The sequence below is a fragment of the Halichoerus grypus genome, chromosome 8 (assembly GCF_964656455.1).
Source record: "Halichoerus grypus chromosome 8, mHalGry1.hap1.1, whole genome shotgun sequence".
Lineage (NCBI taxonomy): Eukaryota > Metazoa > Chordata > Mammalia > Carnivora > Phocidae > Halichoerus > Halichoerus grypus.
The window spans coordinates 68,249,715-68,277,630 of NC_135719.1; the positions used below are offsets into that span (position 1 = coordinate 68,249,715).

General features: G+C 42.4%; 1 protein-coding gene across 19 annotated transcripts in view; it reads left to right on the forward strand.

Annotated features, from left to right (window-relative positions):
- PPIP5K1 (diphosphoinositol pentakisphosphate kinase 1) overlaps nucleotides 1–27,380 on the forward strand; it is a 43,844-nt gene extending 16,464 nt beyond the window's left edge. For 6 of the 19 annotated variants that reach the window (XM_036120014.2, XM_036120010.2, XM_036120015.2 and 3 more), the window contains 10 exons: nucleotides 87–203; nucleotides 359–523; nucleotides 2,381–2,530; nucleotides 3,159–3,249; nucleotides 6,133–6,258; nucleotides 6,971–7,033; nucleotides 10,543–10,725; nucleotides 12,201–12,338; nucleotides 20,659–20,772; nucleotides 25,348–27,380. In XM_036120014.2, coding sequence (XP_035975907.1) covers nucleotides 87–203; nucleotides 359–523; nucleotides 2,381–2,530; nucleotides 3,159–3,249; nucleotides 6,133–6,258; nucleotides 6,971–7,033; nucleotides 10,543–10,725; nucleotides 12,201–12,338; nucleotides 20,659–20,772; nucleotides 25,348–26,327 — 2,127 coding nt within the window. In that variant the 3' untranslated portion in view covers nucleotides 26,328–27,380. The remainder of the gene's footprint in view (nucleotides 1–86; nucleotides 204–358; nucleotides 524–2,380; nucleotides 2,531–3,158; nucleotides 3,250–6,132; nucleotides 6,259–6,970; nucleotides 7,034–10,542; nucleotides 10,726–12,200; nucleotides 12,339–20,658; nucleotides 20,773–25,347) is intronic. The other 13 variants (XM_078079441.1, XM_078079440.1, XM_078079443.1 and 10 more) reach the window with 10 other exon arrangements.
- The last annotated feature ends 536 nt before the right edge of the window (nucleotides 27,381–27,916 follow it).

Here is a 27,916-nt window from a genome sequence, read left to right on the forward strand (position 1 = left end):
TCTGAGTTCCTCTCTGTTGTCCCTGTGGTCTTCCACCACCACATCCAACTTTTCCCACTGCCCCTTCATCTGTTGATGCCCCATAGGATCCCTTATCAGAGGAGCGGTTCCATGTGGAGCTACACTTTAGCCCTGGAGTGAAAGGTGTTGAGGAAGAAGGCAGTGCCCCAACTGGCTGTGGATTCCGTCCAGCTTCTTCTGAGGTGGGTCTGAGTGCTGGGATTTTAGATTAGAGGATTTAGGAACCAAGGGATGGGAAACTTGGAAATAGTATAGGGAGGTGAAAAGACTGAGGAGTCTGGGATGAGGAGGCTGGAGGCCATTAACACCCTTCCGATCTGTACCTGTTGGTGGGCAGAATGAAGAGATGAAAACAGACCAAGGCAGCATGGAGAACCTGTGCCCGGGGAAGGCATCGGATGAACCAGACCGGGCATTGCAGACTTCACCCCAGCCCCCTGAGGGCCCTGGCCTCCCAAGGAGATCACCCCTCATTCGTAACCGAAAAGCCGGCTCCATGGAGGTAATGGGAGGGGCTTGGGAGAAAGAAGTGGTGGAATTGCTCACAGGGCAATATCCATGAATCCTCTGAATGCCCTTGGGGGATTGTTGGGACCTTAGGCAGAGTCCTCCTGTCCCTGGTGGACATGTTTTACTTAATTTCTCTTTCACAACTGGTCTCCCAGTAAAGCTCCTTTAAGCTGGTTGCTACTTCTGAGATTAAAGAGATGCCCATGAGAGGGGCCTGAGAGATAGGATATTAAGAGATGAAATTGAGGAGGAGGCCTCTGGATGAATTTGAAAAGGCTGTTCTTTAAAAGGAAATATAGTGGAAACAGCATGAACTCTGGGCTAAACTCCCAGTCTGATACTTAGAAGCTGTGTGACCTTGGACAGGTAATTTCTCCAAGCCTCAGTTTTTTATCTATGAAACACAAGTAAACACAAGTAATATCTAACATATAGATGTTCAGTAAACAGTAATTATAATAATAAAACAATAGCTATTAAAGGCCAGGCTCTCTCCATCTCTTTGTTGCCTTGGGTAAAAATTATAGCTCAGACAGGAGCAATTATGTGACACTTTAATATCATCCTTTTAGGGTTACCAGTACTCATCCCAGAAAGGGAAGCAAGTCTGGAAGTCTCTCTCTTCCCTCTGTTCTGATGAGGAGCGTTATCGGCCTGGGCCTGTGTTCGTTATTTTTGGAGTTTGTATCTAGGCCTGGTTCTAGTTCTCTAGCCTAGAAGGAGGAACTATTGTAAATGTCACATTGTGTCCAGCTAACTGTGCTGATGTTTTTGTTCAGGTCTTTTTTCTTGGAAAGATTTTTTCCCTCTTTGGCTCAATGACACTCTTTTTGACCCCATGATTTATCCTTGTCTCAGGGACTCTGTCTGATTTGGGTCCTGCTTTGACAGATAAATCTATTCACCTGGCTCTGTACCAGCTCTCTGTCTTAAAGAAATTGGTCTTTCATTTTAGGAATATCTTAGAAGAATCTGTAACTACCTTATATAGGATCAGCCAGAGGTTTACAGTTCAGATTTTGGAGAAAGCTGAGAAAACAAACTACAGTCTGTTTTGGACTTATTCTTTTCTTCCTGATTATTTTACATTAGGCTTGATGTTATGAATACTCAGAGCTTCTTTAGGAGGAGTATGCATTATTTTCTCTTTGAGGTGTAAGTTAACTTAGTATCCACAGTACACTAGTACCCTACAGACTCACGTGGATTGATCAAGCGGACAAGAATGATGTATAATCTTCATCAGTAAACTGCTTCTCCACATCTAAATGTCTTCCCCATTCACATGGTCTGCCAGTCTCTCTAGCACTGTTGTGCTTAACCCTTTTTTTTTTCTTCTGGTTTAATCAGTCAAGAGATACAGGCAAAGCAGAGCTCTCTGTGTATCATCTCTCAGACTTGATGAGTTGGCTTTTTTCTTTCAGGCCTACAGGAAGCTTCCTGTTGTAATCACATTTCTTCCTTTTAATTCCTAGTGTTGCTTATACCGTGGCTCATCCAGGATGGTGGTTGCCCAAGATACGCTCCTCAGCTTTGCAAGAAAATCTTCTCTCCACTCCTTGGTCACACAGCCTTTTAATATTAATATTTCCTTTCCTTATTCTATAGGTATAGGCACTGGTATTCTTATCCTTATCGACTACAACCCTTCCCCCCATTCCTTCTCCTCTTGTCATCTCATATTTTTGGACAGTTTTAGAATACAGAATCTGTGACCTTCATAGCAGCTGTGCCCTGGGTGATCATCCTCTCCAGGCCTAGAACTAGCTCTGCCCAATGGGCACTGGGGCTTTTGGGAGCCTGGGAGTTAAAGGAGCTGTGACCGGCTTTCCACCCGGTCTGATTTCAGGTCATGAACATGCAGTGCACGGGGAACCTGGACCTGATCCCCTTGCGGGGACGGCGCCGCAGGAGGTCAGGAGACCTCCCCAGGCCTTCCCCAGCCATCGGCCTACAGCCCCGGGCTGTGTCCACCACTCACCTGGCATCCTGCACACAGGTGTCCCTCCCTTCTTCATCTTCCTTTCCTGCCTCTGTCTTTGCCTTTTGGGATCTAGGGACTCAGAACACTATCTGGGGGTGGTGGGGTGTGTGTCTGTGTTGGGATTTGCGTGATTAGGCCCTTGTAGCCTTTTTAGAAATCTGTTTCATGTCTCCAGACATGGAGGGGAGGGTTTCTTGGTGCAGATAAGAAACCGAGTGTGGTTGCCATAACCACAGCTGTCCCATGGAAAGAGGAGAGGGTAGCCAGACTTTCCTTTTTAGCATGGCTCGTTTATTATGATTGGGTTTCTGAATCCTGTGGAGGGATTGATAAGATTAAGGAACCCTTCTCTGCTGAGAACTGAGAATGGTTGAATATGATTTCTCAAATTTGGGATGGAAGGGCTGTGGGAACAGGCATCTTGGAAATACAAGTGCCATCTGGTGTATAGGATTCCCTGGACAGTTCCCTCTGCAAAGTACACTCTCCATTCCCTTTTCATTATTCCTCCCCCATAAAAATCCTTTGGTTCTTCCAGACTTTCTGACATTGCTTGGTTTTATAGGGGCAGGAATTCAGGACCTGGGTTTTAGACTTCTTGGTTGAGGTGACAAAATGGTAATATAGAGTCCTTTTTCTCCAGGTGCTTTCTGAGACTTCATCCTCGAGGCCTGGTGGCTACCGGCTCTTTTCATCTGCACGGCCACCAACAGAGATGAAGCAGAGTGGCCTCGGTATGGTTTTCCAGCATTTCACCTATTGTTGGGAAGGGGTGTCTGTCTGTTCTAACAGGTTTTATTGTGGGAAACCTTAGTCACGGATGTTGGGGTCATCTGGTCAATGGAATTGTTGGGTGGGGCTAGGGAGGATGAATTGGGAGAAGCCATGTTTAGGTGTGAACTTTGATCCCAGATGATTGTTTCCATTCCAGGAAGGTGTTTGTCTTTTGGTTTTTTACACCAACCCCCATTTCTCTGGCTCAAGGGCATTTTTCTGGCTTCCCCTCTCATTCCTTATCTGTCCTCCCGGTCTAGCCCAGACCTTAAGGGACCATGGAGACTCTGATACTTCAGAGTTATCAGAGACAAAACTATAAATAGAGGTACTTGTGACCTCGTTATAAGTGTCCTATTCCTCATTTGGAGAACTTGTGCCATGTCTTCCTCTGAGACCTATGTTTATTGTATCCCTGCTCTGGCCCCTCCTACCTCCATGCCCTCTCCTTCATCCTCTCCTAATTCTGTAATTTTTTTTCCTTCCTTCCTGAAATTTGAGGGACATATCTGAGACTGGTGTAGTGGCAGAGGCTTCTCTCAGGACTTTGAGGGAATGTCTCTTGATTTTTTTGATTCCTGGAGAGGGGTGGAGAACATCATTCAACCTTTCCTAAGAACACAGACTGCAGGAAGGACCAAGCCTCAGAGGGTATTGTATTCTTTGGGAGTGGGGAGTGGTCCTTGGGAGGGGCTATCTTTGAATACAGGGTCTTGTGAGCCAGTAAGTAAAACTGGCAATTAGAGACAATTATGTGGGGTCTGGACTTGGTCCTCTGGCTTCTATCTTGTCCTATTGTTCTCTCCATTTAGCTCCTTTCATTTTTCTGTTACTTTTGTCCTTGACACCCAATTTCTTGGCTGCAAAATGCTTAGCTTTGGACCAGCAAAGGGAAAAAAGGTTTTGGTAACCCTCCTGGCTAATTTTATGGGAGGAGGTTGCCTTCTAGATCTCTGAAATGAGGTAGATGGATTGGGGCATGAAAAATAAATGACAAATGTATAGATCTGTGACATGGACTTCTCTTCCCAGAAGTTTCAGTAAAGAATTGTTTTCAGGTAAGCTGGAAATGAGGACAGTTGTGTCTGGCCTCATTTAGGTAGGAATGCTGTCAAGAACAAGACAGAAGTATGAGCGTGAGACTGGTTGACAGATGGTGGTGGTGAGGTAGACACTACCCTCTGAGATGATCCTAGGACTGGACAGGGCAGGATTGGCAGGACTGCACCAGAAAATTATTTAGTGAAGGAAGTAAATCTAGAACAAAGCTCAGGTGGTCTGGGATAAAGCCAGCTAGTTTTAGCTTCTCTGAAGAAAAGTAGACATATTTAACAGCCTTTATTACTCTCTGGAACCCCTTTCTAGAGCCTTTTTATACATGAAAGGTAGGAAAAGTTGCTGCATAGAGCAGCAATCTTGAATTCCAGATTATTAGCCATCTGAGCTTTCTTGATTTCTATAGTGACCTTGAAATGCTGAGACTCCTGAAACCATGGCCCTTTCTTTGTGGGCTCAAAGGAAGTTGACCTTTTTTTCATTCTGTCCATCTCTGCTATGTTAAGTTCCCAAGCTAAACCCAGGTTCTTGGCTAAGATGGATTTGGAAGTAAAGAGCCAAATCCCATAAACTTGGGTATCAATCTTATCTTTTCCCTCCCACTCTGTCCTCATGAGCTATAGTAGGAGAGGGGACTGTAGAGTCCCAAACCTATTCTCAGTCGTATTTGGAACATTGACTGGTTTATTTGCTGAGATTTTTAAAGTTTTATTTACTCCTGTGGTTGGCAATAGAGCTCCCTTTGCTTTCTTTGAACTTACATGTGTAGGCATCTGGCTTTGAGCATAGGGCTTATAAGGCAATAAACTTTTGAGAGTAGAAAAAACACGGCTTTTTTATTGTTCCTATTTACCATGTCCTCCTTCTTAATAGGGTCCTCAGCACACAGTAGGCATGCCCTCCATGTAATCACCTGACTCTTCACATGTCTTTCAGTTTGTGTCCATCTTCACTTCAGAAACAATGCTCTGTTTTTTCTTGATGAAAAAATAATTATTTCTTTCCTAACTGAACACAATTGATCTTCAGAATCAAAAGACCAGATTCCAGTCTAATTTAGCTTCTAACAAACTATATGACCTTGAGCAAATGAGATCCCTCTTGAATCTCAGTTTCTTTACCTCTAAAATGAGAAGATTGTACTAGATGATCTTTGAGTCCCTTCCAGCTTTAAAAATTCAGTGAGTCTCATACTTCTTTTCTTGGGAAAAGTGAAAAAGGCCTGAAGAGAGATAGAAGGAAGGGAATGTTGGATTAAAGACTTAGGAGGAAATGAAAGAACTTAGGAGGAATTGGAACTTATGTGAACTTGGAATTTGAGCTGAGTGCTCAAAACGTAGTCTCTAGTTTCAATCAAAGTTCTTTCCTTTTAAGTCTATAAGGGACTATATTTCTGGATTCTTCAAACTCTATATCCAGGGTAAGGAGCACTGAATTAAATCTAGGGAGATCTAGAGAGATCTATCTATTTTTTTAGCGTTCCTAAGATGTACCTGGAGAGCACAGTCTACCCTTCCAGTAACTTTGAGTCCCCTAATATGACTAACCCTGTATTTGTAGTGGCCTCTTGTATCTACGATGTAGATCTTCAGCAAGGTCCCTACCTTGCTTGCCCAGTGTAGCTATGGACAGTAGTGAAATCTGTTGGTGGTTATGTGTAGTGACCACATAGTGGTGGCTCTGAGTGACTATGTGTGTGTGTCTTCATGTTGTCGTGTGAAGTTATGTGTACTTCTGTGTGGTAATTGCAGCTTTGTGTGGCTACTAATGCACTCCCGGCCTTGCAGGCTCGCAGTGCACAGGGCTGTTCAGCACCACAGTGCTGGGCGGCTCCTCCAGCGCCCCGAATCTTCAGGACTACGCCCGCAGCCATGGCAAAAAGCTACCACCTGCCAGTCTGAAGCACCGAGATGGTACGTGGGTGGGTTTTGGGGGGCAACTCTTTTCTTCATTTGTCCCCCAGCACAGACACAGCTCAAGAACCATTCGTACTTAAGATGGCACTGACACTGGCCTTATAACAAGTTTGTTTCATCAATTATAGAGGGGAGAAGGAACCGAGAACCCATCCACCCCTCCATTTGCATTCCCTCTCAATGCAATAAATACTACTTATTTATGCTTATCCCTTCATGATCTCCCACATACAGCCCTGCTACATCAATTTACTCCACCTTTATATTCTTTCCTGGATTCTGGCCTGTAGGAGTAAGGACCAAGGAGGATGATCCATGGTCAGTAAAAATGCAGTGGAGTCTTGATTCAAATCTAGGAAATCAGGGATGGGGAAGTTGCTCAGCCAAGGCAGGAAAGATGATATGGAAAAAGACTGGGGGAAGGGATGAAAGGTTTTACACAGATTTCATTTCCAGATGACCAGAAAGAGGATGTGGTGGTGAAATTAGGGTTGTTTGTGGGGCCATATTGTGGTAGAGATGACACACAGATTCCTACAAGGAGATTATACCAAAGGAGAAGATTGAAACGTGGTAGTCAGGAATCTAAGGGGGGGGTGGGAGCAGGTCATATACTAACTGTAAAGAACAGAGTATATTGTGGGCAAATTCCAGAGCAGAGGGTGGGGACAGGGGTGGGTATAATCCCCATGATGTCTTTTCTCCCCAGAGCTCTTGTTTGTCCCGGCCGTAAAACGATTTTCTGTGTCGTTTGCAAAGCATCCGACTAACGGTACGTTTGCTTCTGACTCAACGTCATTCCCCCTCATCATGTCACCTCCAGACACTTAACCTCTGAGTTCTGACACTGACTTTGCCTCTGCCTTCCACTATGTTGACAACGTGCTGTCTCTGAATGAACCACTCACTAAGTGTCCCTCCTGGGGCGTACCCTTTTTGTGACAAACTTTAGTCTTGGCTGCAGCGTGGCTGCCCTATCTGTGTGGCAACTCAGGGACTTATGTCCATCGTCACCATCATCCCCATTCTGTCACTTTTTTCAGCATCATCCCCAAAACATTAATTAAACCCTTCCTTTTCCCATCACATGACTGCTGGGCTTTGTACAAATATAACAGTGGTTCTCCTTCTTAGGAAGAGAATAGTATTTCCTGTATCATCTCCATGTCTTCTTTTTTACCCCTCTACTCCTCAGCTTATACAGTTTTGGTCTTCCTGTTTTTTTTCTCCAACTCTTTGTTGGAGTGAATGACTAATTTGTTTCTCTTATGGAGCAATGCTGCTGCAGGTCCCAGTTCCCAAGCATACCCCTAAGGGCACTGGTCTTGAGTTTAAAGTTTTCCATCACCGTATTCCTATCTCCTATCATTATGTGTACTTTATGTGGCTCTTGTGCTCCTGACATCTGCTTTGTGTTACTACTAACTTAGGGCCTGGGCCTAGAAAACAGGAGCCCACACTGATTTGGGATAAAGAGAGAAAGACGGGAGTAGGAGGCAGTGGGTAAAGGAAAAGGGATTGTACCTTAATTATACAGCATGTGTTACCACACAGTTTCCAGGTAGCCCCAGCCTACCTAAGACACCGCTATCTCAGAGAAGGTTGAAGTGAAAGTTGAGATGTCTCCTGGGATTTCTGGGGGAACTTAGGAATGAATAATATTTCAAGAATATTGAAGAACTGGTCTGGCCGTACTAAGGTAGGAGAGTTTAGAGATCTGTGTAAACCAAAAACTGAAGGGCAGTGGTCTCTTTGTAGGGCATGGCAGGGGAACCCAGGGCTTTCTCCCTGTTTTATCCTTTATATTCTTAGTTTCTTTCTGCCTTGTATCTTGTTTTCAAGGTAAATCCAGTTTTCTTATACATGGTTTTCTTCTGTCCAAGCATTAAGTCTCTCCAAAGGAGGTAAAATTAGCCTGGCTTCCTGGCTGGAAAAAACTCCTTAGCCAATGGCAAGTGCTAGATTTTAGCCCAATCAGGCCATACCTCTCCACTAGGCCTGCTGAAATTTCCCTAGGTTGGCTTACCCCACCCCCATCCTGGCTCCCATTTGTGCCTGTGATAGGAGCTCCCCTTTCAGAGTGGCGTGGCTGTGCCTGCACATTTAGTTTCCAATTCTTCTGGCCTTCATATGCCACAGTAATCTCCAGAGTAGAACTTCATGCACCAGCCCCAGCCCCACAGCCTGGGGCTTGGACTTAGGGGATGTGTTACTTCAAATGTAGAATATAGTACTGGGAATTGGGGCCCCTGAAATCAGAGTTAAATCACTGATCTCCTAGTTCTTAGGCTTTGTGAGATAAGATCCAGATCCATAAAACAGATCCTCAAACCTATATATCTCTAGTTCCCTGAGGCCTTGATTAGCAGCCTCACCAGTTGAAAAAGAGATGAGTTAATTCTACCATAAGGAAGAGAAGAAGAAAGACCTGGATAATTCAGTAGAGTACAGGAGAGTAAATTCAAGATCTCCTCCGACACCCTGCACACTTCCTCAGAGGCCTTCTTGCCATTGTTCTTCTTGTACTTGAGTTTGGAAGCTAAAGTGCTTGAGAAGCCAGAATCTGGGATCTCCCTGTTGGTATCGGGAGAAATTTGGAGCTATTATGTGTCTTGCTAAAGAGTACCTAGATTTAATTTGTCCCTCAGGACAATATGAGGGCTCTATCCCATGGTCAAATCTTGCTTGACTGACCTAGCAATTACAGAGTGGATGCTCTGTCTACAATTGCTTATGGCAGATTAGTGACAACAATATGCACCCTACTGTCCCATCATCACCATCTCATTGCTGTGATGTCTCACTTTGAAATAGCAGCTGGAAAACCTGGACCTAGCTTTGGAAAGGAGGCAAGGCAGTGCTGTCTCCTTACCTTAATGAGAGAACGTATCTCAGCCATCCCTGCCTATATTCCTGATAAGCTTCTGTCACATCTTGTGACTACACTGAGTATACAAATATGGCCCATTACTAAATTGCTCACTGAACTCGCCAAAGTAAATTGATGTAGTGGGAAAGAGACTGTGGTTCACCCTCATCCAGAATGTGAGAGTAGCCATTGGATTTACCAAGCCCATTATCTTCTAGGGTACAGTTAGTGCCTGGATGGAGCTGAAACCTCTTCTGACTTTCAGACTGAGGTCTCTGAAAACCATAGTCTCATAAGATCACTCTGTGGAACCACTTTTGGTCTGGGAGTTCTGAGCAGTCATCTTTAGCTACCTTGACCTTCCTTCTCTATACCAGTATCCTGTCATCAGGTCTTAAGACCCCATACCTTTTTCCTAGGATCTTTTCCTTACTGTTTCTCCTATGCCCTTTCCACATGCCTTTCACTGCCTTCAACAGTTTGCAGTTGAATTGCATATATCCACAAAGTTTGCAAGCAGCTAAAATTGTAAGTCCTTCAGGATTGAAGCTTTTCCACTCACCAGCTGAACAAAGTTAGACTCACCAGCAGTGGGAAGAAAATACAAAATTATCTTTTTTTGGCTTCAGTAATGGATACAGAGTCCCCCGAATCCTGAGATTTATGCAAACATTTTTTTAAAATCTGTGTATTTGGACAAGAGTAAAGGCTGATTAGTCAATATCATCATTTTTACATATTGATTCTCTTTTTTTACATACTCTGTTTTTTTTCTTTTGTTTTAAAGGACCTTTATAGCTGGTGTCCTGTCAATTTCCTTTGCCATCTACCTAACACCAGCCCTGTTTGTGGCTATTTTAGAGTCTGGTCCAGAAGGCCTGGCCTGAGCCTTTAGGAGCCTTTTTAGCTTCAAACTTTGCCTTAATACCCTATACCATTCTTGACCCTCTTCTCTAAGTGACTTTGAATCTTTGCATCTCTATACCAACTGTATAAATACATTCGTTTGTGAAGCAGGCCCTAAGTAGGGTTTGTCCAGGAATGAACAAGGACACTAGAGCTCTAATCAAGACTCCAGCCACAAAACTGCCAGCTTACCCCCACCCAGAATGATGTGATTGCTCTCTGTAAGCACTGACTTAATTAAGCTCAATGAAAGAGGGGAGGGCCTTGCTGTGTGATGATGCCTCAGTAGCCCCTTCTTTTAGACTCAGTGTGATGCCGACACTCTTCTTCCCTGCAAGAGACACCCAGTTGTTCTGACTATCTCTGCTTCTCTCTTAGCTCCCCTTGGAGCTGAGTGTCCCCACCTCCCAGTAATGCTTGTGCCACTCAGTGCCCCCTCATTGTCTCTCCCTCTTCTCTTTCTTTATCTTTGTGCTTCCTGCCGTGGTCCCCCCCATCCCCTCCAGAGCTGCTGGATGACCAGCACCCTGTGGTCCGGTTGCTGCGCAGTTTTTCCTCTGACTGTCCAGGGGGCCGGCCAGTCTCCTTGGATGCCACGCTGGCGCATCACCTGCACCAGTGCTCCTACCACCTGCGCCTCTTCCGGAACTGGCTGCGCTCAGGCCAGGATGACCCCGAGTGCCTCTACGGTACCCCCTGCCACCAAGCTGGCTGCTGCCACTACCCTGGCTGGGACTGACTGCTTTGCTTATTGCACTTCTGGCAGGAGAGTCCACCTATCCCTTTCTCCTGTTTACCCTAAGGTTATGTGACTTGCATTTAGTTGCTTGGATATGGGATTGGAGCCAGACTGCCTGGTAGCTGTAGCATTGGCTGCTCATCCCCTTACTGTCCTCCTTCCTTACTGCCTCCTAATGTTACCCATTCCCAGTCCTGTTCAGCATAGGAGTAGTCTCTTGCCCTGAAATCTGTTCTTGTCTCTGTAACCCTCTGCTACTACCATCCTCAAATGCAAACGTTTTTCTAGCCACTCTGAGGAGCTAGAGACTGTACTTCTCCTATGCTCCTGCCACAAGAATACAGGGGGAAATTGAGGCACAGGTCTTAATTGAATCTTTGAAGCAGACAAGGGCCAGAGTTAGAAGATGGTCAGGTATAATCCTTTTGAATTATAGGTTTTAGTCATTAGTGAACAGGAGGCTATGTCTTACATAGATATTGCTGTCCTGCCTACTCTTAGATTCTTTAAGGAATTATAAAGAGACATAGGAAAGATTGGGAGCTGAAAAAATGCTTGGGATGTGTGCTTCTTGATCCTCCAATGGGTTCATTTTTTTTTCATCAACAGGCCCTGGGATTAGGGTTATATATTTAGGTTTACCCTTTACCCTAACCAGACTGGTGAACCTATGTTGGAATTGTTGGGTTTGGACAGAGAATCAGTATTTGTTCTTCTTCCTAGGGATTTGCCTCATTTTCCTGATGGAATAGAGAAATCCTAGCAAGTCTGGGGTTTTCCAGTGAGAGCAGAGGGAGAAGCTTTGATGTGATGGAAATGACCACGAAAGAACTTCCATCCCCCAGCCTGTTCATGCATGTGGTTTTCCTTGGCTGAGCTTCATGTGTATTGCATGCACTCCAGCTTGCTTCCAGATATTCTAGCCTTTCTACCCATATCCTAAATCTGCATGAATCCTTCTTCAGATTCCATGCCCTCCTCCTTAATCCGGTTCTCTTTACATGATCCCTGAAATCTGTTTCTTCCCAGCTCCATGACCTCCCTACCTCATTTAGACCTTCAATTTCACCCCTTACCTCACCTTGTGTTTTATTCCCCTAGAAAGAGCAAGAGCAATGTAGGTGCTTACCCTATTGGAATTCTGTTGATTTTTCCATGGGTCATTGCAGGCTCTCCATGGGTAGGATGAGAGGTGATTTGATTCACTTGGAGGCCTTAGCAGGTAGACTTCTTAGGAAATCTGGAGGTGAGAAATAGACACCTGTAGGGGCTCTAAAGAGTTCCCTCTCCTGAGATCTTGGATACCCCATACTCCAAAAGCCACGGACTCTCCTGGTGGCTCCCAGGGACTCTCCATGCTTCCTTGGACAGTTGGGGTATATCTGGCAGGAATAACATTGACTTTGCCCATCTCTTTTCTAACAGGATTTGAAGGGTGTTCCATGGTGCCTACGATCTACCCCCTGGAAACACTGCATAATGCCCTTTCCCTGCATCAAGTGAGTGAGTTCCTGAGTAGAGTCTGCCAGCGCCATACTGATGCCCAAGCACAGGCATCTGCAGGTATGGAGAATACTCTTATCTTATACCCCTGTCTCTGTCCCTACTCCTATCCTTCCTAGAATGTGGGTAATAAATTAAAAAGATAGGCACTCCAGAAAGACACAAAAGTAGATTTGAAAAATTGTTTAATTGCATAGGCCACTTTAACATCATAACTTCCCAAGTTAATTTGTAAATTTAACGTGATTCCAATAAAAATGCTGATGTTTTTCTAAAGTCAGACAAATTGATTCTGAAGTTGTCACTGAAAAATAAACAAGCAGGAGTAGCCAAAGAACACCCTGAAAAGAGTAATGAAGAGCTTTTTTTTTTTTTAAAGATTTATGTATTCATTTGAGAGAGAGTGAGAGAGAGAGAGAGAGCCAGCACTGTGTGTGCACGAGCTGGGGGGAGGGACAAAGGGAGAGGGAGAAGCAGGCTCCCCGCTGAGCAGGGAGCCTGATGCAGGGCTGGATCCCCAGTATATGTGGGGCACCTGGGTGGCTCAGTTGGTTAAATGTCTGACTTCAGCTCAGGTCGTGATCTCGGGGTCCTGGGAACGAGCCCTGTGTCGGGCTCCCTGCTCAGTGGGGAGTCTGCCTCTTGCTCTTCCTCTCCCTCTGCCCCTCTCCCCCTGCTCATGTTCTCACTCTCTCTGTCTCAAATAAATAAAGAGTCTAAAAAATTTTCAAAAAAGAATACTAGCTGTGAAACAAGCTAAAGGAACAGACATTTCAGAGACCACATATGACAAAGAAGACAGACTTCACAAGAATAGTTTAGAAAAGTCACTAAACAGCCACAGCCCACGGCAAACAATGAAAACAAACCCTAAGGAGGGGGAATAATCTGATATTCAGAGTTAGTACTATTATAATACTCAAAATGTCCAGTGTTCAACAAAACATTATAAAATATGCAAAGATACAGGACAGTATGGTCCATTTACAGAAGAAATTAACAGAAACCATCGCCAAGAAAGCACAGATGTTAGACTCACCGGGACAAAGAATTTAAATCAGCTATCTTAAGTATGCTTGAAGAGCTAAGGGAAATGATGGACAGAGAACTAAAGGAAATCAGGAGAATGATGTCTCAGCAAATACAGAATATCATTAAAGAGATAGAAAATATAAAAAGAAACCAAACAGAAATTCTGAGACCGAAAAGTCTAACAGAAATGCAAAATTCACTATGTTTCTTAGAAGATATGAGCAGGCAGAAGAAAGAGTCAGCAAAATTAAAGATAAGTCATTTGAAAGTTTCTAGTCTGAGGAGGAGAAAGAAAAAGACAATGAGAAAAAAATTAACAGAGCCAAAGAGATTTGTGGGACACCATCAAGAATACCAACATATGCGGGCGCCTGGGTGGCTCAGTCGGTTAAGCTTCTGCCTCCAGCTCAGGTCGTGATCCTGGGGTCCTGGGACCAAGCCCCACATTAGGCTCCCTGCTCCTCGGGGGATCCCTCTCCTTCTGCTGCTTCCCCCTCCTTGTGCTCTCTCTCTCTGTCAAAAAAAAAAAAAAAAGAATACCAACACATGCATAATGGGAGTCCCAGAAGAAGAGAGAGAAAGAGGCAGAAAAAATATTTGAAGAAATAAGGGCTCTGAAGACTTCTCAAATTTGATAAAAATACAAATCTATACATCCAAATAGTTCAAACACCAACAAGGATAAATTCAAAGAGATCCCCACTGAGACTCACTGTAATCAAATTGTCAAAAGACAGAGAAAATCTTGAAGGTAGCAAGAGAAAAGCAACTTATCACATCCAAGGGATCTTTAATGAGATTAACAACCAATTTCTTTTTTTTTTTTTTAAGATTTTGTTTATTTATTTATGTGACAGAGAGAGAGGCAGAGGGAGAAGCAGGCTCCCTGCTGAACAGGGAGCCCCACGTGGGGCTTGATCCCAGGACCAAGCCGACCAAGCCACCCCAGCGCCCCTAACAACCAGTTTCTCATCAGAAATCACAGAGGCCAGAAAACAGTGGGATGACATATTTAAAGTGCTAAAAGAAAAGAAAAATGTCAACCAAGAATTCTTTATCTAGCCAAACTGTTCAGAAATAAAGAAGAAATTAAGACACTCCCAGATAAACAAAAGTTGAGGGAGTCTGTCACTAGTAAACCTGCCTTAGAAGAAATGCTAAAAGCTTTTTGGGCTGAAATAAAAGGACACTAGATAGTGACTTGATACCATAACAAAAAATAAAGAACTCTGGTAAAGGTAATTACATTGGTAAATATAAAAGTCAGCATTTCTTTATTTTTGGTTTGTAACTCCTTTTTTTTGTTTCATATATGACTTAACACACAAATGAATAAAATAGTCATTACACGTCCGTATTAGTGGTCATACAATGTATAAAGATACAATTTGTGACAATAACATAAAGTGAGAACTGAGCTTTATAGGAGCAGAGTTTTTGGGGCACCTGGGTGGCTCAGTCGTTAAGCGTCTGCCTTCGGCTCAGGTCATGGTCCCAGGGTCCTGGGATTGAGCCCTGCATTGGGCTCCCTGCTCGGTGGGGAGCCTGCTTCTCCCTCTCCCACTCCCCTTGCTTGTGTTTCCTCTCTCACTGTGTCTCTCTCTGTCAAATAAATAAAATCTTTAAAAAAAAAAAAAAGACAAGTATAAGAGCAGAGTTTTTGTATATTATTGAAGCTAAATCTGCCATCAATTCAAACAAGATTGTTATAAATTTAGGATGTTAATTGTATCTCCATGGTAACCACAATGAAAATATCTAAAAAGTATACAGAACAGGAAATAAAGGAATTGAAATGGTACACTACAAACAAATCAATTAAACACAAAGATGAGGAGCGGCTGGGTGGCTCAGTTAGTTGGGCATCTGTCTTCAGCTCCAGGTCCTGGGATTGAGCCCCACATTCGGCTTCCTGCTCAGCAGGGAGTCTGCTTCTCTCTTTCTCCCTCTGCCCCTCCCCACTGCTCATTCTCTCTCTCTCTCTCAAATAAATAAATAAAATTTTTTTAAAAAACCACAAAGATGATAGTAATGGAGGAAATGAGGAACAAAATAATGTATAAGATGCATAAAAAACGAATAGTGAAATGGCAGAATTAAGCTCTTCCTTATCAGTGATTACTCTAAATGTAAATTAATAAAACTCTCAAATTAAAAGGCAGAGATTAGGAGAATGGATTTTTTTTTTTTTAAGAATGGATTTTTTAAAAGATTTATTTATTTATTTTAGAGAGAGAGAGACTGGGGATGGGGAGTGGCAGAGGGAGAAGGAGAGACAGGCCCAAGCAGATTCCCCACTGAGGGTGGAGCCTGACGCAGGGCTTGATCCCACCACCGTGAGACCACAACCTGAGCTGAAACCAAGAGTAGGATGCTCAACTGACTGTACCCCCCAGGTGCCCCAGCAGAATGGATTTTTTAAAAAATCATCCAACTATATGCTATCTACATGAAAATCACTTTAGATCCAACAGTATAAAAGGTTGAAAATGAAAGAATAGAAAAAGATATTCCGTGCAAATAATAACCAAATGAGAGCTGGGGTAACTATACTAATGTCAGACAAAATAGTCTTTAAGTCAAAAGTTGTTCTAAGAGACAGAGGTCATTATATATTGATAAAAAGGTCAGTTCATTAAGAGCATACAAAAATTATAAACACATACCCACCAAACAACAGAGCCCCCAAATATATGAAGCAAACATTGACAGAATTGAAGGGAGAAGTAGATAGTTCTACAAAAATAGTTGGAGACTTCAATCTCACCTTTAATAATAGATAAAACAACAAGACAGAAGATCAATAGGGAAGCAGAGAGCTTCAATAACACTGTAAGCCAGCTAAACCTAAGAGACATATAGAACATCCTACCACCAGCAAAATACAGATTTTTTTTTAAAGATTTTATTTATTTATTTGACAGAAAGAGACAAAGCGAGAGAGGGAACACAAGCAGGGGGAGTGGGAGAGGGAGAAGCAGGCTCCTCGCCAAGCAGGGAGCCCAGTGCAGGGCTGGATCCCAGGACCCTTGGATCATGACCTGAGCCGAAGCCAGACACTCAATGACTGAGCCACCCAGGTGCCCCAAAATACAGATTCTTAAGTGCACATGGAATATTCTCCAGGATAGACCATATGGTAGGCCACAAAAAAAGTTAAATAAATTTCAAAAGATTGAAATCATACAAAATATCCTCTCCAACATAGTGGAATGGTGCTAGAAATCATTAATAAAAGGAAAACTAGAAAATTCACAAATATGTTGAAATCAAACACATTCTTAACCTTCAGGTCAAGGAAGAAATCTTAAGGGAAATTAGAATATACTTTGAGAAGAATGAAAGTGAAAATGCAACATTCCAGAAGTTATGGGATGCAGCAGAATTAGTGCTAAGAGAAATTTATAGCTGTAAACACCTGCATTTAAACACAGGAAAGATCATAAACCAAAAACCTAACTTTATACCTTAAGGAACTAAAAAAGAAGAGCAAACTACACCCTAAGCTAGTAGAAAGAATGAAATAATAAGGATTAGGACAGAGATAAAAGAAGTAAGGAATAGAAAACAGAAAGAATCAACTAAACCAAAAGTTGGTTCTTTGAAAAAAATCAACAAAATTGACAAACCTTTAGCAGACTAAGAAGAAGCGAGTGTTCATGCAAATAACCAAATCAGGAATAAAAGAGGGAACATTGCTCCTGACCTTACAGAAATAAAAAGAATTATAAGAGAGCACTATGGGGGCGCCTGGATGGCTCAGTCAGTTAAGCGTCTGCTTTCAGCTCAGGTCGTGATCGCAGGGCCCACGCATCTGGCTCCCTGCTCAGCGAGGAGTCTGCTTCTCTCTCTCCCTGTGCCCCTCCCTCCCACCCCCGCTTGTGTGCATGCACGCTCTCTCTTCCTCTCTCAAATAAATAAATAAAATCTTTAAAGAAAAAGCACTATGAACAATTGTATGCCAATGAATTAGATAACCTAGATGAACAAATTCCTAGAAATAAACTACAAAAATTGATCCAAGAAGAAATGGAAAATCTGAACATAATCTGTAACACAGAAAAGACTGAATCAGTAGAAAAATTTTCAAAAAAGAAAAGTCCAGGACAAGGTAGATTCACTGGTGAAATCTCCCAAACATTTAATAAAAATTAACTCCAATTTTTTTCCTACACTCTTCCAAAAAATAAAAAAGGAGGAAACAATTTCAATGAAACCAACATTACCCTGATGCGAAAGCCAGACAAAGACACCATAAGAAAAGAAAACTGTATCCCTTATAATATAGAAGCAAAAATTCTCTGTATTTTTTTAAGTAGGCTCCATGCCCAGTGTGGAGCCCAATGAGGGGCTTGAGCTCATGACCCTGAGATCAAGACCTGAGTTGAGATCAAGAATTGGATCCTTAACTGACTGAGCCACCCAGGTGCCCCAGAAGCAAAAATTCTCACAAACCAAATCCAACAGCAAGTTCACAAAGTGAGATTTATCTCAAGAATTTAAGGATGATTCAACATAAGAAAATCAGTCTGTAATATACTACATTAAAAGAACAAAGGGAAAAACTCACAATCACCTCAACTGACATAGAAAAGCATTTGATAAAATCCACTACCCAGGGTCGCCTGGGTGGCTCAGTCGTTAAGCATCTGCCTTCAGCTCAGGTCATGATCCCAGGATCCTGGGATCGAGCCCCACATCAGGCTCCTGCTTGGCGGGAAGCCTGCTTCTCCCTCTCCCAGTCCCCCTGCTTGTGTTCCCTCTCTCGCTGTGCCTCTCTCTGTCAAATAAATAAATAAAATCTTAAAAAAAAAAAATCCACTACCCATTCATGATAAAAACACCCAGCAAACTAGGAATGGAAGGGAAGTTCCTCAACATGATAAAGGGCATTTATGAACAACCCATAGTGCACATCATACTCAATGGTGAAAGACTGAAAGTTTTCCCCCTATGATCAGGAACAAAACAAGGATGCCCATATTCACCACTGCTGTTCAACATTGTACTGATAATTTTAGGCAGAGCAATTAGGAAAAAAAATTGGCATAGAAATTGGAAAGGAGAAAGTAAAACTATCTCTACTTGCAGCGGACATGGTCCTATATAGAAAAAATGTGAAGAATCCCCCCAAAAAACTTCCAGAACTAATGAACAAATTCAGCACAGTTGCAGGGTACAAGATCAATTCACAAAAAACGATTTTGTGTCTATATACCAGCAATGAACAATCCAAAAAGGAAATTAAGAAAACAATACAATTTATAATAGCATCCACAAAATAAAATACCTGGGAACAAATTTAACCAAGAAGCTTGAAGACCTGTACACTGAAAACTACAAAACATTGCTGAAATAAATTAAAGAAGACCTAAATAAGTGGAAAGACATCCCATGTTCACACCCCTCCCCTAGTCTTTTTAGACATTCTTTCCCCTAGTAAACCCCCACTACATGGAATTTTAATACCACACATATACAGTATATATCTGTTTATGGTCCATGGCCATGTGATGGACCACAAACCAATGGAATATCTAAGATTTTTTTTACCCTCCCCAAGAACCAATTTCGTTGAGAATACATGGTCTAGGGCAAGGAAAGTACAAGGTCGTCCTGAGGCATGTTGTAACAAAAGCAAGGAAGCAATCAAGCCTGAAGAAGCTCCCACTGACCACAAATGGAACATTTTACACTTGATCTTAGCCGAAAGGCCAAGAAGCGATACAACTAGAACATTTTAGCATTCAAAATTTACTGTAATTGATTAAAGTACACTGAATATATAAAAATCCACGAGCTCATAATAAATAATAAGTAAATAATTCTACAAAAAAGAAAGCAAAAATAAAATAATTCTCATCTGCTGCAATTGGAGGATACTTGTCACACCTCTTTTCTCTGAAAACTAAATAAAAGGAAATAAACACTTATTCTACCTTTTCAGTAAGAACTGCAGTTCATCGTAATCCCATAGCCCCAGCTGAAGAGGGAAAGCTCTTTTTTACAGAAAATATGCCATCTAATAAATGTTGGAGGATTGATAGAATTAGAAAATCACCACTTAAATAATTAAAGATCATCAATAGATACTAACACAATTAGGTAAAATGTTGATGGGGTGGTGCCAAAGGGTTACCTCTAATCAGAAGGGGAAAACTTTACAATGGTGAGATCTTGTGGCTACCACTTTAACCCAGTTAGTAAACTTAGCTTTACTTAATGGGACAGTGAGACCTTATGTGCCTCTAATATGATGTAATATAAAGTACATAGGATCACCTCTTTGGCACCTATTTGGTATTTTTACCAAAGGTTATTTAAATTGAATCATCCAATCAACCCTTTTATATCTAACTTCCAGTTTATAGGAAATAGAAGCAATAGTGAAACAAGTTAAATGATTCTATGAGGGAGGAATCAGACAAATCCAGAATGTGAGACATGATAGTTCTGTGAGACAACTGATCTGTTCTTTTCAAAAAGTCACTTTGAGGGGCATCTGGGTGACTCATTTGGTTAAGCATATAACTCTTGATTTTGGCTCGGGTCATGATCTCAGGGTCATGGGACCAAGCCCTGTGTCGGGCTCCATGGTCACCGGGGAATCCGCTTGAAGATTCCCTCCCTCTCCCTCTGCCCCTCCCCCTGCTCATGTGCACATGCTCTCTCTCTCTCACTCTCTCTCTCAAGTAAATAAATAAAAATCTTTAAAAGAAAAAGTCACTCTGAGGAAAATGAATGGTCTTGGGGGGGGGGATAATATTCTAGATTAAAAAAAACTTTGGAGACATAAAATCAATACATGGTTCATGTTTGGATATTACTCTAAAAGACATTTTGGGAATAATTGTGGGAGATTTGAATATGAATTGGGTATTAGATGATATTAGGGTATTATTTTGAAATTTTGTTAGGTTTGTTAATGGTGCGTGGCTATGTAAGAAAAATACCTTATATTTTAGATATGCATATTGATGTATTTAGAGGTAAAATATTTCATAATGTCTGTCATTTTAAAAAAAGAACTTCCGCATGAGGAAATGGATGAAACAAATATGGCAAAATGTTAACACGTCAATGTGGTAAATATAGGAGATGAAGATATCAATATGGATTGTACTAGTCTTTCAAAGACTTTTTTTAAAAAGGGGGGGTGGGGGAGGGAGCAAAAAATGTTTGAAAATATTCATAATATAAAGTTTAAAATATTAAAAATGATTTGTGTGAAGGGTCCTTAGGAAATGCTACTTTTCAGCCTGAGAATGTGTAAGTTGGAGAACCTGTGATTCTTGAATGCTTCCTCAAACTCTTTTCTTCCTTCCTTCTCTCTCCCCGGTCTATGCAGCCCTCTTTGACTCTATGCACAGCAACCAAGCCTCAGATAGCCCATTTTCCCCACCCCGTACTCTTCATTCACCTACCCTACAACTCCGGCAGCGCTCTGAGAAGCCCCCTTGGTGTAAGTAATCCTTTTGGAACTGCCTGGACAAAGGCCAAGATTGATGGAGGGATTAGTGAATGAGAGACCTGTCGTCTCGTGAGGGAAACGAAGATGAGGGTTGAAAGACCAGGAATAACCAGTAGGGGAAGCAGTCTCATCTGCTGTTTCCAAGATGAAGGGAGGATCTGTTTACCCTGTCTCATTATCTCCATTCTCCATGACCCTCTGTTTCCTTGGAGAGGCTCCTAAAATATAGTGTCACAGAGGGTGCTTTGGGGAAGAAAGGACGAAACTTCATTCTCCTCAGATTCCCATTTGGGAATTTATAGCTTTGTCAAGTACACATGACTTGAGAGGAAACTGAGTATATAGAAAAACTGGGAGAAGGAAACTAGAATCTGCTACTACTTTCTACATGTCCCTATTCTCAAGTTGTCTGTTCTCAGCTGTTAGTTCAAGTTGAGGTGCTGCTTTTTCCCATCTCTTCTGTATAATCTCTAGCCTATCACAAGGGGAGCCTGGGTGACACGGTTGGTTAAGCGTTCGACTCTTGGTTGAGGCTCAGGTCATGATCTCAGGGTTGTGAGATCGAGTCCGTTTCAGATTCTCTCTCTCTACCTCTGCCCCTCCCTGGTGCTCTCTAATAGTCACAAGGAGTTCTTAGGGTAATTGTAGGGAAGGGGAGATCCTGGTGACAGTCAGAGGGAGGATAAGGGCCAGAGACACCAGTGATGGAAAAATCCTTTCCTTATTCAACCTGCCTCCAGGAAATAACTAAAATCAAACATGGCTTTTATTATTTCATTGGATAGGACTGAAGCAAAGATTCATATTTCAGCATCTGGGTTAAACAGTTGTAGAATTGGCACTGTGTATGCAGAAGAAACATTCCTTCCTGATTCCAAGAGCTCTTCCCCTGAATTTCAGATTACCTTACATTCACCTTGCCATTGCTCCTTTTATCTCTCCTGGAATGTTTATGGTTTTTGTGCCCCTGGAAATCTTTTTTTTAAAAATAATATATATATATATATTTTAAATTCAAGTATAGTTGATACACAATGTTATACAGCATACTGGTTCAACAAGTCTATACATTATGCTCTGATCACCACAAGTGTAGCTACCATCTGTCACAATGCGATGCTAGTACGGTACCATTCACTGTATTCCCTATTCTGTACCTTTTGTTCCTGTGACTTATTCATTCCATAACTGGAAGCCTGTATCTCCCACTCCCCATCACCCATTTTGCCCAGCCTCCTACCACCCCTCCCCATCAGCTTGTTCTCTGTATTTTAGGTCTGATTCTGCTTTTTATTTGTTTATTCTTTTTTTTCTTTTTAGATTCTATATATAAGTGAAATCAATGGTGTTTGTCTTCCTTTATTTCACTTAGCATAATACCATCTAGGTCCATCCATATAGTCACAATTGGTAAAATCTCATCCTTTTCATGGTTGAATAATACTCCATTGTGTATATATATATACATTTTTTTTTTAATTAAATTAAATTTATTTATTTGACAGAGATAGAGATAGTGAGAAAGAGAGCACAAGCAGGGGGAGCTGCAGACAGAGGGAGAGGAAGAAGCAGGCTCCCCGCTGAGCAAGTAACCCAATGTGGGGCTCAATCCCAGGACCCCAGGCTCATGACCCGAGCTGAAGGCAGCCACTTAACTGAATGAGCCACCCAGGCACCCCCCCCCTTTTTTTTTTTATACATCTTCTTTATCCATTCATCTATTGGTGAACACTTGGGCTGCTTCCATAACTTGGCTATTGTAAGTAATGCTACAATAAACATAGGGATGCATATATCTTTTGAAATTAGGGTCATTTTCTTTCGGTAAATAGTAGCAGAATTATTGGATCATATCGCATTTCTATTTTAATTTTTTGAGGGACCTCCATACTGTTTTCTGCAGTGGCTACACCAATTTATATTCCTACCAGCAATGCACAAATGTTCCTTTTTTTCCACATACTCACCAACACTTGTTATTTCTTGTCTTTTTTTCCTTAAGTTTTTATTTTAATTCCAGTTAGTTAATATACAGAGTTATATGTTATTTCTTGTCTTTCTGATTCTAGCTATTCTGACAGGTGTGAGGTGATATCTCATTGTGGTCTTGATTTGCATTTCTCTGATGATGAGTGATATTGAGCATCTTTGCATGTGTCTGTTGGCCATCTGTATGTCTTCTTTGGAGAAATGTCTATTCAGGTCCTCTGCCCAGTTTTTAACTGGATTATTTGGGGGTTTTGGTGTTGAGTTGTATAAGTTCTTTATATATTTTAGATACTAACCCTTTATTGGATATAATATTTGCAAATATCTTCTACCATTCAGTAGGTTGCCTTTTTGTTTTGTTGATGGTTTCCTTTGTTGTGCAAAAGCTTTTTATTTAGATATAGTCCCAATAGTTTATTTTTGCTTTTGTTTCCCTTGCTTCAGAAGACATATCTAGAAAAATGTTGCTATGGCTGATGTCAGAGAGAGTACTGCCTGTGCTCTCTTCTAAGATTTTTATGGTTTCAGGTCTCATATTTAGGTCCTTGATCCATTTTGAGTTTATTTTTGTGTATGGTGTCAGAAAGTGGTTCAGTTTCATTCTTTCACATGTAGCTATCCAGTTTTCCCAGCACCATTTATTGAAGACTGTTTTTCCCCATTGTATATTCTTGCCTCCTTTGTCATAGATTAATTGACCATATAAGCATGAGTCTCTGTTCTATTCCATTGATCTATGAGTCTATTTTTGTGTCAGTACTGTTTTGATTACTACAGCTTTGTAGGATATCTTGAAATCTGGAATTGTGATACCTCCAACTTTGTTCTTCTTTCTCAAGATCGCTTTGGCTGCCTCTGGAAACCTTATCTTTATCTTGCTTCTGCTTCCCTGTTTTTTGTTTTTTGTTTTAATTTTTTATTTATTGGAGGGGGAGACGGAGAGCACCAAGGGGGAGGGGCACAGGGAGAAGCAGACCCCCTGCTGAGCACAGAGTCCCATGCAGGGCTTGATCCCAGGACCTGAGATCATGACCTGAGCCAGAGGCAGACGCTTAACTGACTGAGCCACTCAGGTGCCCTTCCTGCTTCTGCTTCTGTCTGACCTCTTTGATTTGCCTGAATCAAACCACTAACTGAATATTAAGGCTACTTCTATCCTTGGGTGAACTCTTTTTTTTTTTTTTTCTTGTTTTTAATCTATCAGACCTTTGACTCAGTATGAGGTATGTCGCCTCACTGGTAAATATTTTCTTTAGGGTTTGTCTGCCCTAAATAGGCCTTGTTGGCCCAAACCATGTTCCTCTTTCTTCTGCTTGAAGCATGCCTCCTGTGGCCCTTTACAGAAAAGAGAGAACTGGCATACGCTAAACTTAATGACTGATTCAGCCTTCGCAGGCTCAGGCTTGCCAACTTTCCCAGGTTCTCTTTGATGACAAGGATATTCAGGTGCCCCCTATATCCAAAATTGATCATTATTGATATTAGAGTGCTTTAAATATAAAGTTACAATACCATTAATAAATACATCTACAAAAAGAAAAGTAGATTAGTCCCCTACTAGAGGTCAATGAAGTAGTAGAGATTGGGGTAGGAATTGTCCCACAGTGTGTTGAAGACTCTAAGCCCTTCATTTTATTACTGTCAGTAGTGGGGTAATTAATTTTTATGTTGTATATGTCTATAACATCCACAAGCCTATAACATTGTGTGTCCCAAGACTTAGAAGGTCTTAACCTTGGATCCAGGGATGGATTTCAGGGTAAAGTCTTTGAACCCCAGGAATTGTTTATGAAGATTAGTGTGAATATCCATATGTATATTTTTCTGAGAAGATAGTCCATGACTGTCATTAGAGTTTCAAAGGGTTCAGTGACCCCCAGGAAGGTTAATTATGAACCTCTGCCATTTAGAGATTCCATGGCAGCCTTCCATCTTAAGGCAATTTTCCTTCCTACTGTTCTCATTCATAAGATTTTTCTACATTCTCCTGCTTAATTGTCTCTTGGGCTATAAACAATGATTACTTTCGCCCCAGAAATATGTTGACTGCTTTAAAGAAATGATTCTTAACAAAAGATGTACATCAGATTTAATTGGGAGTGTTTCAACAAAATATAGTGACCTCATTCCCTCTCCACCCCACACATTTACACTAACCTACAGAATTAGAATCTCTAGAGATGGAACCTAGAAATTTGTATTTTTAAAAAATATCCCATACTTTTGATATATACCCTTAATTATGAACCACTGGATTACAGCATTGGTATGCTCCCAAATGACCTTGGGAATTTAGAGTTGGGTTGGGGGTACATTTGTGAAAGAACTGGATGAAGTGGGCCTCATCACTCTCCTGAAGTCTTAGATGTACCTTAGTGCTCCTGTGTACTCCTGTAGTATACATTAGGTCAGAGCAACAGTTCCTGAGCTGGGCTAATTGAGCAGTCTCTGCATAGCTTAGGAAGAATTCAGACCCTCTTTCCTCAAGTCTGTATATTCTGGCACTTGAACTACATACATTGAATAGAGCCTACTCTTCCAGCTTGCCTGACTTGGTCTCCTGACTTTGTTTTACAGACAGCAGTGGCCCTTCCAGCACTGTGTCCAGTGCTGGTCCTTCCTCCCCCACTGCAGTGGATGGTAACTGCCCTTTTGGCTTCAGTGATCAGCCTTCTGTAAGTTCACACATGATTGAAGAACGTCAAAGCCTTGGGATGCTCCTTAGGAATGGAGAACAAGAGCTCCCCATTGAAGGGGTGCAAGGGCCTTTTGAACCAAGCCAGGCTTCACAGGAACCACCTGTGGAAACCAGCCAGCCATGCCAGGGGGTTGCTGAGGAGATCAGCCAGCCATGCCAGGAGGTTCCTGACATCAGCCAGTCATGCCAGGAGGTCCCTGACATCAGCCAGCCATGCCAGGAGGTCCCTGACATCAGCCAGCCATGCCAGGAGGTCCCTGACATCAGCCAGCCATGCCAGGAGAACCATGACAACATTGACCAGATATGTCAGGAGGTTCCTCAGATCCATCAGCCATGCCAGAAGGCGAGCCAACTGTGCCAGAAAATCTCTGAGGAAGCTTGCCAAGTTTGCCAGGAGAACCCTGAGGAGGTCAGCCAGCCATCCCAGGAGGTCCCTGTGGAGGTTGGCAGGCTGGCTGATGGGTTCCCTGTAGGGATTGGTGGCCTGGTCCAGGAAATCCATGTGGAAGGTGGCAAGCCAGCCCAAGAGACCCCTGAGGAGCTCAGCCAGCCATGCCAGGAGTTCTTTGCAGAGGTTGGCAGGCTGGCCCTAGAGGCTTCTGCAATCAATCTATTGTCTCAGGACATTCCTGAGGTTGATAAACCATCCCAAGAGTTTCCGGGGGAGGATGATCTGCAGGTTCAGGAAGTCCCTGAGGTTGATAATCAGCAGTCCTGGGTGGTCCCTGAGGTGACTGACCAGCTTCCTGGAGAGGATACTCCCCAAGCCCAGTATCCATCTAGTGATCCAAACCCTCAGAGCCAGTCTTTAGCTGGTGACCAATACTCACCCCTCCCACCAGCAACATGTGATTAATCATGTTCTCATTAGTGGTATCACACTATACCAGCTATTTGAGCTAGCAACTTCTGTTGGCTAACTCACCTGCCAGTATAAGACCTTGGATCTCACCAGAGGTGTCTGAGGAAGCAGTCCTCTTGGCATGAAGCCAAGAACTGTGCCAGAGCTGGGCTTGAGAAGGAACCAATTTCATGTTCAAAGCAGCCATTGACTCCTCACGTGGCCATTAGACTTGAATAGGATTTCCATCAAGGGGTGGGCTGATCTATCATTACCCAACCTCCTCTGAGCATCCCAGGAAATTCCAGATTGTTAAAGGAAATGCCACTTAACTGCTGAAGACACCCATCTGGGGACAGCAAGTGCAAAAGGGGACTCCAAGGTCTCCACTTTTCTGGGGAAATATTCACAACTTCACAAGGTACCCTTAGACCATATGTGCATTCAGGAGGACTCTTGTGTTTGCTAGCACTCCTCAGGAGGGCCCAGGATGTCTGTCTGAAATGTTTGGGAAAAAAGCGAGTCCCCTTCCCAAACATCCATTGTGGCCACTAATCTTTAGATTGGGCTTATGGGTGTTTTATATGTCATCCCAAGTTCCCCCTCTGCCCCAGACCTGTTCCCCTGGGCAATAGCTCCAGGGAAAAATAGGTATTAGATTGCTGTGAAAATTCAAGAGTAACTACTTAAAATGCTCTGGGGGTACTTGGCCAATCTGTGAAGTTGGGCCTCCTTTTGTTGTAGGGCTACTTGGCTTAAGAGATGATGTAGTAGAGAAAATCAGGTTCTATTTTAAGCAATCAGCAGAGATCAATATTGTACAGACATGAGCAAAGATTATATATATTTCTGTAGTAGTGCCAGGAACAGACTGGCCAAAGACCAAACACTCCAGGTTTCCCAAGAGGTATGTCCTTTTATCATTGTGTCTTTAGGGTCAGGTGTGATTATGAAGCTTTTCCCAAAGATATGGGGATGGGCATGGGTGTGGGTAGGAGGAATAATGCAGTCATTGGAGTGGGGTGGCCGGAACATTATGAGTGCTCAATAAATATGAAATAATAAGAATGGTGATGGTGGTGATGATGTGCTTGTGAATTCAAGAATGAATGAGTATAAATCCATCATGTCTGTTTGTGACTAAATTAATCTGAACCAGTCAAAAGCTGCTGTAGTTGAGTGGAAAGGGACTATAAAATAATCAGGCATCCTAGGAGGTCCCAGTGGCAGTCAGCCCACCATCCCAAAATGTCTTCAATGAGTAGTGTTGTGGGAGATAGACTTTCTATCTCTGTGAAGCACCACTGGGTGCTTGCCTTCTCACCAGATTCTTGGAATCACCCTCTTAGTTTTTCACTCTGATGCTTTGGAGTGTTAGGAGGAGTTGATATAAAGGGGTTATGGTCTTTCTTTGCCTCCTTGACATATTTACATTGGGAAAGCCCAGAACACTGGGAGGACTGGAATATCTCCTTTCCCATATATTTACATTCACAACCTGGCCTCTCCTGACATAACCAGGACTATAAAGGGTTTCCCTGCAGGGCAAAATCCAGCATTTACTCAGTGGAACTCCTAACTGCACAGGTGAGTGCTCTTTACAA